The following is a 12,914-nucleotide window of genomic DNA, read 5'->3' as shown; positions in this document are numbered from 1 at the left end:
GGAGGGAGGGAGATGGGGGAGCTAAGGTGGTCCCAGACAGATGCCTGTTTATGTGGAAAAAAAACCAGACTAGTAACTGTAGAACAGAAAAAAGAAGTAGAAGACATAGTTTTACAAACTAGAGTTGTTTTTTAAATAAAGTAATTCTGCAATATTATTTTTAAGAAATGAGTAAAATTTGCTTTCTAATCTAATTACTGCACATTCTTGGTTCACATTAAATCTGTAAAACTTACCAACCTGACTCTTTTTCAGATCAACATATATCAGTCTCAGGAAGTAAATAATAATTAATTTTAAAGCATGAAGAGTTTTCAATTTATTGCTGTGATTTTAATAATGTATTTAGTTGTATATGTCTCCATTTACTTCTCTTATTGCACAGGTTTGCCGTCAGCAAATTTGGCCGCGCCTAACCTCACTGTGGAGGAAGGGAAGTCTATCACATTATCTTGCAGTGTTGAGGGTGATCCAGTTCCGAGTTTGTACTGGGATGTCGGTAATCTGGTTTCCAAACATATGGTAAGACTCATCTTTGGTTCTGTGTTCATAGACTGATGAGAGTACCTCAGAACTTGAGGTTTTATTAACCTAGTGATGATCATTTAATATTTTATAGGAGCACATGAGGAATTGTTGGTGTATATTTACTTTCTATTTATTCTTAATTAACAAAGACTAATGCAGGTTTGCATTTTAGTTATGTAAACCCAATAGACTGGCGAGAGTCTATGTCTCTAGTGAGCTTTTTGTGTCATCATGAGCAAGGTGAGTGACTCCTTTTCCCTTGGAGGAAGGTAGGTAGGCGTTTCAGGATTAAATCAATTTCACATATTAAACAATTGCCATCTAGAGAAATAGAACAATGTCTGATTTACTCCTTTGCCTGTGCTTGATTAGGCTGGAAACCTTTTCTGATGTTATCAATTATTTTCTCTAATTAGGGGAAGAAACCCCAAATCTTGTCACTTTGGGACCAGTCCTAACAAAGATTATCTTTGTCTGTTAATTCATTTGTAGAATGAAACAAGCCACACACAGGGCTCCTTAAGGATAACTAACATTTCATCTGATGACAGTGGAAAGCAAATCTCTTGTGTGGCAGAAAATCTTGTAGGAGAAGATCAAGATTCTGTGAACCTCACTGTGCATTGTACGTAATCAGACCAGCATGTGTTTTTAATAGCAAATGATCGTGGACACCCCTACATATGTCGTTGGGGCACTCTGGGTGCTGCTTACGTGTGTTAAAAAAAGGTGTATGCCGTGTTCTGTGCATACTTAATTAAGAAATGTTATCAGCCTCATTCACTTGTTCTATTTCTGCTAATCTTTCTCGCTCATGCGCTGTCTTTCCCTTAAGCTTCTTTTCAATTTTAAGCTTGTCCTCTGTGCCTCCCCAGTCTTTATTTGATAGAACATATTTTGAGCTGGTTATCCTCCTCTTGTTTATAACTTTTAGCTTAAATTCTGATAAACCAGTTTCTAATTTCTTTTTCTTTATAAAAGCAATATAAAGCGTTAGAGTTCTGATACCTAAAGCATGGGGCTGGCTGTTCACAAACACCTACTTGTACTGTTGATACAATAAAACCTCATTAATTTGACATCAAGTTTCCATGAGAAGGTTGGAGGAGTCCTACTTCAGTTATTGAAAATTATTATCGCCTGCAAAAATCTTTTATTATTATATCTGTTTTAAATTTCTGTATACATGGAAACTAAGCTAGAGGATAGTGATACTTCTTAAGCATATGTACATTTTTCTCTAGTATTAATAAATAACATGACACATACCTTAACATTCCAGATTGTAATGCTCAGTGTGAATGTATATTCAGTAAAAATCACATATACTGTTTACATCATTGCAAATTCTGAGCTGGATGGTACAAATTAATGAACTTTTACTCTGAAAACAAAACAAAACAAAAAACAAACAAACATGATGTGTGGTGTGTGTATGCACAAATCCACACTGCACACATATAGACACTGGTTAATGTTCACTCATAGAGGACCTACAGTCTGTGGGGGTTGGAGTGAATGACTAAAATTACCAACCATAATCCTTTGTCACTGGCAGTATTACCACTATGCCCAGTAGACTCTGGACTTATAATTTCTAATCATTTTGACCTTCCTGAAAGCCTGAAGTCAGTGTTACCCCCAAACATATGCAACCAGCTTCCAACTTTATAGCCTTAAATCAACACCTCACCCAAAGCTCTTTTGAGCTTGGTGGAAGGAGTAAATGTGTCCTGGGAATGGGGTCTGGGGCCTGTGGGAGGAAGGTAAGTGTGGTTCCTACCCCACTGTGGTCCTGTGTTTGCAACACGGACCTCCAAATAAGGACATGGAAGTTCAAAATGTTCTCAGTTTGGGTTCATATCTATGTGGTAGCCATGGTATGAAGAATTAGCTTTATCTATCAAAGTTTAGATAAAGAGTAGGAGGAATAAGTGGTACAGAATATTAACAACTGAGCTCATCTTTGCAGGGACCTTGCTCAGAGTGTTTTAGTTATCACCCCCACCCCCTGCCCTTTCATGTCAGGAACCTATACATCCAGGAAGCTGGGCTTCTGGATTGGGCACCAGGAGACCTGGATTCTTGTTTCAGACCTGCCTCAATCAGTAACCTTGACCAATATACTTACCCTCATTGGACTTGGGTTTCTTCATCTGAGAAAGAATGCTATTAGGTCTCAAAAGTGTTTACAGTCCTTGAATGTATAATCAAAGTCAGATGACATTAAAATAAACTATGAGGGGTTTTTAATACCTTCACCTAAGACAGTGGTCGGCAAACTCATTAATCAACAGAGCCAAATATCAACAGGACAGCGATTGTAATTTCTTTTGAGAGCCAAATTTTTTAAATTTAAACTATATAGGTAGGTACATTGTTATTAACTTAATTAGGGTACTCCTAAGGCTTAGGAAGAGCCACACTCAAGGGGCCAAAGAGCCGCATGTGGCTCGCAAGCTGCAGTTTGCCGACCACTGACCTAGGATAATTACTGTTTAAATGAGCTACTTGATAATGTTTGTTTTCTGAAGCATAAAGTTCTTTATATTTAATGTTAAAATAGTCTCTAGTTTGTTTGTCCAGGTTTAGATAGGACTTCAGCTATTAGAAGGATCAAAACATTGACACAGCCCAAAAAAACCCCAACTGTATTATAAATAAATGTGATGCTTTTAAAGAGCATTTACTATTGACAATCAGTGAAATCAATCAGCATTGATAGGAACATTTGCAGCATTGATCTTTTTAAATAATTTAGGTGAGATTAGGACTGTAGGCAAGATTTCCAGTCTTTTTTTTTTTTTTTTTGTATTTATTATGAAGTACTGCAATAGTGACCTTCAATGTTTTGATGATCAATCTATATAACATCAAGGCATATAAACCCAAGTCAACTTCAGTTGAACCCTTTCTGCAGTCAGAAGTCTCTAGGATCTGTTTGGAGCAGGTTCCCACACTGAATAGATGTGAAAATGACTGTGATGCATGGGTCTTCAGCTGAGCAGGGGCAGGAGTCTCTCTGAAGCTCTCTGTAGGGAGTTAAATCAACCTTGATAAGGATAGAAAATATTGATGGATTCCAAGGTTGCAGGTCATATGCCTTCTTAAACCAAACAATGGTTGAATAAAATCCCCTATTGATGACACAGAAATCTGGAATGGGGAAAAACTTGAGCTTTCTGATGCTATTAACTCTCTCTTTTTTAATTTAGTTGCTCCAACTATCACATTTCTCGAATCTCCAACCTCAGACCACCACTGGTGCATTCCATTCACTGTGAAAGGCAACCCCAAGCCCGCGCTTCAGTGGTTCTATAACCGGGCAATACTGAATGAGTCCAAATACATCTGTACTAAAATCCATGTTACCAACCACACGGAGTACCACGGCTGCCTCCAGCTGGATAATCCCACTCACATGAACAATGGGGACTACAGGTTAGTCGCCAAGAACGAGTATGGGAAGGATGAGAAACAGATTTCTGCTCACTTCATGGGCTGGCCTGGCGATGACGGTGAGTACCTGATACTTTTGCATCTGGAGAGAGGCTGGGGTCTGCCATTCAACTATGGACAAAATCGTGTACAACAACACCCCCTCCCTTAACCCAGGGGCTTATATCATCATTATTTAGTCTCATCATTTTGAACTACCTGGTCGTTCTCATGGGTCTGTAAAAGACCCGCAGCTTCATCCTGTGGGTCTTTATTCCGGGATGCAGGGTGAAGCAGCAGTAGCTACACAGGAGACTTGCTTCCTATGGCGAGTATAGAGTTCAAAAAGACAACTAGAAATGTGCAAGGCTTCTTAAGGCCTACGTTCAGGACTGGCGCATGGTCTCTTCAGCCTATATGCCCTTGGTCAAAGCAAGTCCCAGGGCCAAAGCCCAGTCCAGGGGTAGGGACTCCTATTTCTCTCAAGAAGGTGATGGTGGGGATGAATAAGTTTGAACAATGATCTGATATACACATTATTTTTATCCCAGCTGCTTAATGAGATTTTGTAGTGACAGTGGCAAAACCATGAGCAGAAGGAACATGTTTGGTTGGCTCCTGAACAAATTAAGATGTATTTTCTAGCCCCTTAGCCACTTGGAACTCAGGATCCTACTTTCTGATCCATAGATGAGAAACCAGTGCCTTGGCATGTTTTGCTTACCTGAACTGACTGAGTTGAGGCCTTTTTTTGATCAGGTCCTGAATTGTTTTTCTAGGACTGGTGATAGTTTTCGTCTGACCAGTGGCTTGGGTTGGGAAAAGGGTGGCTGGCATCAGGAGTCTGTTCTGGGGCCAGCAGCAGGATCTTAGTGTGAGCCCCGATAACAGCAAGGGTAGTTGTCATGTCTTTACCTGCTTCAGAGGAGTATTCTTGCTTGCTTGGTGTTGCTGCCCAGAGACCTGTCGCTGTTGTGGAGGCTGAGGCTTGTGTTTGGATATTGGGACCTGTACATGAGTTGAATTCTTCACCATAATAGTTTTGAGTTAATCGAAGCCACACAAAGATGGCTTGGCAGAAGGAAGGGAAAATAGAAACTTGGAGGCCCATGAGACAGGGGCTGCTTGGGAAGCATAAACTCCTGTGGCTCGCAGGGCAGCCCCATGGACAAAGGTGATGTATGCGAAGCCACCTTCAACAAACATTAAATGAGAATGTCATAATTCTCAATCATAATAAATGTTCCCATTATCCTGGAATTTATTCCATGGCTAGGTAATGCACAAGCTTCCTTAGTGTTTAAACTGTGATTTGAATTCTATAAGTTTGATTTACAAGCATCCTTTCAGGAGTGTATAAAACACACAATGTTTGGATGCCTTACCCAGACAGCTCTGGCAGGGGCCATTCCCATTAATTCTTCCTCTCAATTGAGTTTAGCTGTTTGGCTACATTTGCTGTAGTAAATCTCTAGATTACTTTGTTGTTTTTTTTCTTGTATGTTACAGGGATTACAGCTTCATAGGTTAAACCAGGGACTCTGCTTTGGGACAACTGCTTTTGGTTTGTTCTTAAGTAAACTTTTTATTTGTGAATAATTTTAGATCTACAGAAAAGTTGCAGACAGTAGAGAGAGTTCCCAGCTACCTTGTACCCAGTCTTTGCTATCGTTGACATCTTGCATCACTGCAATACATCTGCTAAAACGAAGAAACTGACACTGTTATATTACTGTTAACTAAACTGCAGACTTTATTTGAATTTCGCCAACTGCTTTTTGAAACTGTTGGAGATGAATTTGTGCAGGGTGAAGGTCAGACGTTTAAAAGTTTTAGAAGTGGCTTGTGTGCTTTGATATATGCACAGTTCTGTCCATGTAAAGCCAGCAGCTTCTATTTTAGGTGGGATTTTGATGTATTTTGTTTTGAATGCTTCTGTATGGTGCCAGTGTTTGAGAGAGCTTACCTCCTCTTATCCATGTGGCCTCATTTTTATCAATTATTTCTGTTTGTTTTAACTCAGCTAGTGATAGGAGAATTGTTTTCTGGCACAAGACTAGCTTGGAGTTTCTCAAATATCTTCTTTAAGAGAAATAACCATTTATTTATCAAAAATAAAAATTCAGCTCAATATTATAAATGTCTTTAAAATGTAAATATCTGCTTTTAGAAAAAAATGATTTTGTTTTTTCTCTTTAAGTATTTACTCAAGACCCAGCTCTCAAGGAGTAATAAATGAAAGTGGAAATGAAAGAGACTTGGCCCAGAGTGACAGTGGATATAAATGGCCCTCGTGGGCCATACACCAGTGTGACCAATTATAGCTGACCTCACTTGGCTTGTGTGATAGCATCTTTGTGGGTATTTACAAGATTTGTAGCCAGAGCATACAGATAATGGCTTTGCATAGAATGGATTCCTTTCCCTCTCCTCCCCATTTAAAATGAAAGAAAAATAAATAGCAAATATATGCAATTCATTTCCCTGCTGGTCTAAAAGGTACATTCCAAGTTAAGGACAACAGGTCAAGTTTGAGTTTATATTTGTTCCATATTTCTGCTGTCATCATATAGTAACTGATGAAGTTTAGCTTTTGCAAATATTTCTGATAAAATGTTTTAGTTATATTTTCTCAGTTGTTTTGATGAGATCCCTTCTTTTAAACATTGTGAGTTTCCTGGCTTACAAGGAAGCTGGCAGCCTGGGATCATAGTGGAGTGGGTTTGCATGTCCACACAGAGCAGGAGAGTTAACATGACAGCACTGCTGTCCTCAGTGTGTGTCCCTCTTCAGCTCAGAACCAAGATTTTTATGGGATGGTTACCTGCCTTAGGAATTCATTCTCTATTTGGAGCTAGGTGATGAAGCACGTTGGAAGAAATTTAAACAGAAATAAAATCAAAAAGTCCCTAAAACAGAAATGGGCGAGCATGGAAGAGAACAGACTGGTTGGAAGTAGTTACATTCCTGATGGCCTTGACTTTCGAGTGGCGTGGAAATACTGGACATAGTGCCCCACAGAACCTGGGGGAAGCCACTGGGAGAACTGGCCAGGCATCCATACTGACTCCTCTTGGATACCAATAGTAATAATGATAAAAATATAGAATAATTGGTGCACTGAGATGCATTTGAATTGGGTTTGGCAAGAAGTAGGATGAATTTAATGCATGGCTTAAGGAGGCTTGGGAGAGTGAATTAAAATGTAGAAAGAGCAGTGCAGGCACACGTAGAAAGCGTGGAGCTATCTGAAAATTCTCCTAAGATTCTGCTGGATCCTATTTAGCTTACGGGCCAAAAATAAGCCTGTCTGAGGTGAAATTGATCCACTATGTGGCTGTCATTGGAATTCAATCCCCCATATAGAAAAATCCTCTTCATGACATGAAAGTGTGTGTGTGTGTAGGCTACGTGGAGGTTAGAACTGGTGAGGGTGTCTTTTAAGTAGAATTTCAAACAAAAATTAATGGCACGATGCTTGTGAATGTCATGAGAGAGAATCCTGAAGACTTTGCTAGTATCTTCTAATCAGCACACCTTTCCAAGGTCAGATAGCTCTATGAACCTGAACACGTTGATTGTTTAAGAGTACAGTTTTCTATGGAAATCATTACCTGAGTGACTAAACATTTAGACTTGGGACAAACCTAGTCAGGGCACTAGTTGATAAAATACCTTGGATTGAAGCGTCCCAGTCTTTAGGCAGCACATACAGAGTGTCTCCATGGCCCACTCATTCAGGAAGAATGTCACAGCTCCGGAATGCTCATTCACACACGCAGTGGGAGTTAGTGACTTATGCTTCCTAATTCGGGAGCTGTTGTTTCCTATGCAAAATTCGCGTCAGGAACAAACTATAAATACTGGAAGAGTTTTCCCCACAGCTTCTTCTTCGTGCTGTTTTATCAAGAGATTCATGACGTCTGGATGAACTAGAGCACTTAGAATTACCCTCAAACTGGCAGATTTAGATCTGGTGTACTGAGGCCAAAGAATGTAGAGAAAGGAAATTCCTCCAAATGTATAGCATTGAGAAAATAACCCTTTCCAATCTGCCACTGGCCCCTCAGGCCATTTGTCAGTTCCCATTTCTTGTCCTGGGAGTGAAAGGGAAGTTCTACCTGCCTTTCTGCCTTAAATAACTGTGAAGTCTGATTCGGCCATAAACCCATACTAATCATGATAATTAAGATTTATACTTAAATAGCTCTTTATGTCTCAAGAGTACTAATGTTAATTAATTATGCTTCCCAAAACTCCCAAGGACTTGCCAGAGCCAATGCTATTATCCGCTCCCGTCATGGGGAAGACTCCTTTGTACAGGAAAAGTGAGCAGACTCGCTCCCCATGCTGCCTACATTCATGGCTCAGCCAGAAATGAAACCCAGACATCTGAACCCCCAATGTTTTCGGGCCTTGAGTTCAGCCTGCCATTCAGAAAGGGAAGAGGAGAGGGATCTGGAATCAAAAGGCGAACCCCTATGAGCTAGAAAACACTGTTGACAAAGGCCAGTTCGTTTGAAAAGACCAGGCCTTTTGCTATGGCTTTATCATACGGCATTCTTTGAAATACTTTTCAAGATCACACTAGAGAGAATCTCAAAATAGAATTTAAAGAAAAGTCTTTTCTTTTTCTTTCTCTCTCTTTTATTTTTTTTTTTAGGGCATTAGAGAGAGACTAAAAGCTTAAAGGAGAGAAACAGATGTGTTTTCTGGCCTCCACCATTATTTTTAACTTTGCAACAGAATGGAACGGGAACCCTACTGTCAGGCTATCTATCTTCCCACAAATTTCTTTATTCCTACAAATGTTTTTTTTTTCCCTTTAACTGTACAGTCTTACAGTTAAAAGTCATAAAGATTTACTCATGAAGATTTACATAAAGTTATAAGATTTACTCATGAGCAATACCTGAGATTAGAAGATGGAAATCAAAAAATCCTCATTTAAGTCATTTAGCATCAAATTATGAGGATGATGAGGTGCTCTGGTTTGATATTATTTGGGGGGGGGGATGGGAAGGTGATTTTGTGGACCATGTTTAGAGGCCTAAATGCCCCGCAGGTCCTCTCTTGGGGGTGCAGACATTGCAGGTTTAATACCGAGCTTGTTGGGAGTGCACGTGTGACTGTGATACAGTCTCCATTGTTCTTTTCCCAGGAGTGCTTCAGGCTGAACTCGGGCCCTGTTAGTCTTCCTCCTGTAGTTCTAGGCAACATGCCTTCGGTAAGAACCTAAGTACAAATGAGTATAGCACCTGGAGACACTCAAAAAATCCTTCAGAAATTAGAACTTGAACATCAGACAGGCAAACATTCCTGCTTGGCACGCATATTCTTTGGGTTGGAAAACAGTTGTAGCTTCTGCCTGTGAGTGAGCTGTGGAGGGAGAATGTGGTCTGCGGCTTGTTTGGAATGCCAGTGGAATGGAATGGAGTTTCTAGATTCCCATATTCTATTCCAGAGATTCCCAAAAAGAAGCTTTCTGGCTTGATGCCACCTCCTGCTGCCTAGATTTGAGGTTTGTTATGCAATGAGAGCTACTAGGATAGGACTCAAGGAAGCCTAACCCTTCTCAAATCCCCACTGCAGGTGCATAACTCAAGTCCGATGTTGCTCATTCATCTTTCATTCATTCTCTTCCTGTTGGCTTTCCCCCTCGGAGCTACTCATTGCCTTACCTCAGTCACCTTTTAGTCCTGAATATCACCAACAGGGGTTTCTATTGTTAGCATATAACAACATATGATGGACATATTTAAACTAAATAAAAGAAACCAGGTAGAAATTAGACTTAAAAATGGCAGGATATTTTCAGAATTTGACCATTGCCAGAGGTCAAAGAGGAAAGTGGTGATTGTTTCCTGTGTCTGCATTTAAAGTGATGTTAATAACCACCTCACTATGGGAATGTAAACATCCTGGGAGGTTCGCTTGACTAAGCAATTGCCAGAAGCAAAATCCTATGCTTGATGAGCTGGAGTCAGCTGGAGTAATGTGACCCTTCTTCTGCATAAATGCTAGGTCTGGGCACCCTCCATGTGCCAGGCCTCCCAAACCTTTGTACCTGGAGAGGCATTTCTTTATTGTGACAAGTAGGTCCTCATCAGACATAGTACAGTATGCTAGGGAGGGAAAATAAAGCAACAAAAAAACCCCCCATCATTGTTCCTCCCACGTTGTCTCTCCGTGAGTTTCATAATCTTGCATTAAATTTGGCTATTCCTGAGGACAAAAGGAAAGTGACAGTACATCTCATACATCTAGGATGATGAAGTCAGAAAAATGTGCTTTCTAGAAATTTTAGACATCGCCCGATGGCTTTGCGATTAAACTTGGTAGGAAAGGCATGCAGCGATAGGCGTCAGAAGCCTGGACAAGAGCCTGTGTTACAGGTTATAGGCTAACTTGTGTACTTTTGATCCCACCCCCAAATCCCACTTTTCTGTAACCTGACGTTTGCTCCATTGAATTGATTCGATGTTTTGGATTTCCCGGGAGCTTTGTGTGAGGAATGTGTCTGGGTGCTCCCTTTCTGTGATGAGGCTGATGGCACCTGTCAGTCATTTCCCCTGAGGCCCTGCCAATGTGCGGCTTAGATAAATCTGCTTCAAATCCTCATGATGTCTTTTGACTTTCTTATGGAATTATACCTGTAAAAGTGGGTGGTGACTGGGTGGGGGGTCTCTGAGGGCACGAGAGCAGGTCAGGTGACCAGTAGTCCCAGTTTTAGCACTAGGAGCCCTATGCCCAGGGAAAGCCCTCATTCCTGGACAAACTGCAAGGATTTGCCTGGAACCATTCCCAGTTTTAAAACTTTGAGTCCAATGTCTCAGGAATCCCCTTGGCCTCTGGCAATCTGGGATGGTGGGTCACCCTAGTACAAAAGGAGGTTCTCATATTTATATCCAAATACTTAAAAATATAAATCAAATTAATGAGTTAAGTAAAATAGGTGATATCCTCCTCCAAACATGCTTGTAATGATCTGGAAGGCTGGGTTTGAGGATCGGATTGTCAGACTCTCAGAGTTCCGTGCTAGAACATAGTGGTTTTGGGAGAGGTGGTCCCTGTCCAGGGCTCCTGTCCCGTGCCTCCAACTATTCACAAGACATATATGAGATGTAGTGAGTGAGCATGTGGACACCCCAGCCCATCTATCTTGGCTCAGTCCTCACCCCTCCCTTGGGTCTTGGGTCACAGGGTGCTCATACTAATGGTGTGGCCACCCGTGTGTTTGGGGCCTGTGAGGAGGGAGTTCTAGGTTGTGGGCACCTGGAGTGAGGTCTAGAAGTGAAGAGTGGACTCCGGTGGGCAGGTCCCCTTGCAGATTCAATATACCTTGTTCAAGGAGTAGGGGACCAGAGTGGGATTCTTTAAAGTAATAGATTACTGAGAAGTTCAAAGAATGATTTGCTGACTTGGGGTTATAGGACCTTTCCTTCAGCAGGAGTAGGAAATTCTCACAGTGAGGGGACACCATTTGGTCCATGAAGTTTGCAAAGGGAAAGGACTTTAGCAGATGGGTGTGTGCCTGGCGAATGAAGTTGCCAGGGCTGCCGCTGGGATTGCCTGTTGCTTTATTCACTGAATTATCTCTCAAAGTGCAGGGTAGTTTCAAGACCCTTCTCTGGAATGCCACATCAGGTACAAATAATTCTGACAGTACATATGGACATATTGCAACTCAAAACTTAAAAATGGTATTTGGGATAATAAAACTCAAAATACCACTGAAAATTCCTGGAATCAATAATTGTGCATGAATTGACACAGGGCCATCTCAAATCCTGCACAGGTGTGCACTGCGTAATTTCAGACGGTGCCTTTCACATAGACGAGGCTGAATAGTGCCCCCTAGAGTTGTACAAAGTGTGGACTGCACGGCAGTACATAACATCCCTGAATCAAAGTGCACAATCATCTACTTAATTTTTCCCTTGCTAAAATGGATGTTCTTCTAGTTGAACTGTGTTAAAAAATTTATTTTAAACAGGGCCACTTTTATTTGTTTCTTCATTTAGGCTAACCTTAATTATTCACTAGGGAGTACATGAACAGAAAATTGGCTCATTTCACTTTATTTTAAATAATATTTTTCTGCTAAAGCTTCAAAAGAGATATGAGAACTAAGTAAGCTTTATGATTTACAAGTTTTACTTTTTCACATGATAAGTGAAGACTAAAAGCATAGGAAGTAGCTTTGGAAATTCATTTAATAATCACTTAAATGTTATATCAAAGTATAAGTTTATTTCCAAGTAGGCTTTCATCTAGAGGCCCAGTAAGTTCTGAATGGAAAGTAGGAAATATTTTTGTCACCAGTTCTTATTGACAGTGACTTTTACAAAATGTTTTTGCAAAATTCTCATAGGAATATTTTAAGACAATATTCTGATCATCTCAGTGAATACAGTCATTCAAAAAATTAAGTGGGTATACTTTTGCACTTCTCTTTACATATTAATTTATAATCTCATACATAAACTATTTCAATAGAGAAAGTACATTTATTTTGTGTGTGTGTGTGTTGTGTCAGGGCAAAAACAATAAAAAGAGGGAAGGGCTTATTCAGCCTTGGCAAGCTCCTGAAGACCAAGCAGTGAACAAAGCAATTTTGTTCAAATTGCTTTAGATATTGTTATATAGGCCGATTAATAATGTATTCACAAATGCAAATGGACCTGCCAAAGGCATAGTTTGAAAGGAACCCCCCCAATCAACCTAGAATCACAACGTGGTACAGAAATGGTCTGTCTTTGGAATACAAATTGCAACTAAAATAGCCAACTATATAATAGAAACAGTAAAAAAAAAAATTGGTCTTAAGTCATTAATTGCTGAAGTTTTTCCAGCTAAAGTGATTTGTGATTTCTCTTGATTTTTGTTTTCTTTTTTAGAGGGGTGGAGGTTGTGGGCCTGAGAGGGGAGCAGAGTTAACATAAAGT

General features: G+C 40.3%; 1 protein-coding gene across 6 annotated transcripts in view; it reads left to right on the top strand.

Annotated features, from left to right (window-relative positions):
• The window catches only part of NTRK2 (neurotrophic receptor tyrosine kinase 2), a 325,395-nt gene that overhangs the window by 54,765 nt on the left and 257,716 nt on the right, over positions 1–12,914 (top strand). For all 6 annotated transcript variants that reach the window (XM_036330677.1, XM_036330678.1, XM_036330679.1 and 3 more), the window contains 3 exons: positions 386–522; positions 1,021–1,153; positions 3,744–4,046. In XM_036330677.1, coding sequence (XP_036186570.1) covers positions 386–522; positions 1,021–1,153; positions 3,744–4,046 — 573 coding nt within the window. The remainder of the gene's footprint in view (positions 1–385; positions 523–1,020; positions 1,154–3,743; positions 4,047–12,914) is intronic.

The sequence above is a fragment of the Myotis myotis genome, unplaced genomic scaffold (genome assembly GCF_014108235.1).
Source record: "Myotis myotis isolate mMyoMyo1 unplaced genomic scaffold, mMyoMyo1.p scaffold_m19_p_12, whole genome shotgun sequence".
Classification (NCBI taxonomy): Eukaryota; Metazoa; Chordata; class Mammalia; order Chiroptera; family Vespertilionidae; genus Myotis; species Myotis myotis.
The sequence above is the reverse complement of the archived record's forward strand: the minus strand, read 5'-3'. Positions and strand labels throughout refer to the sequence as shown.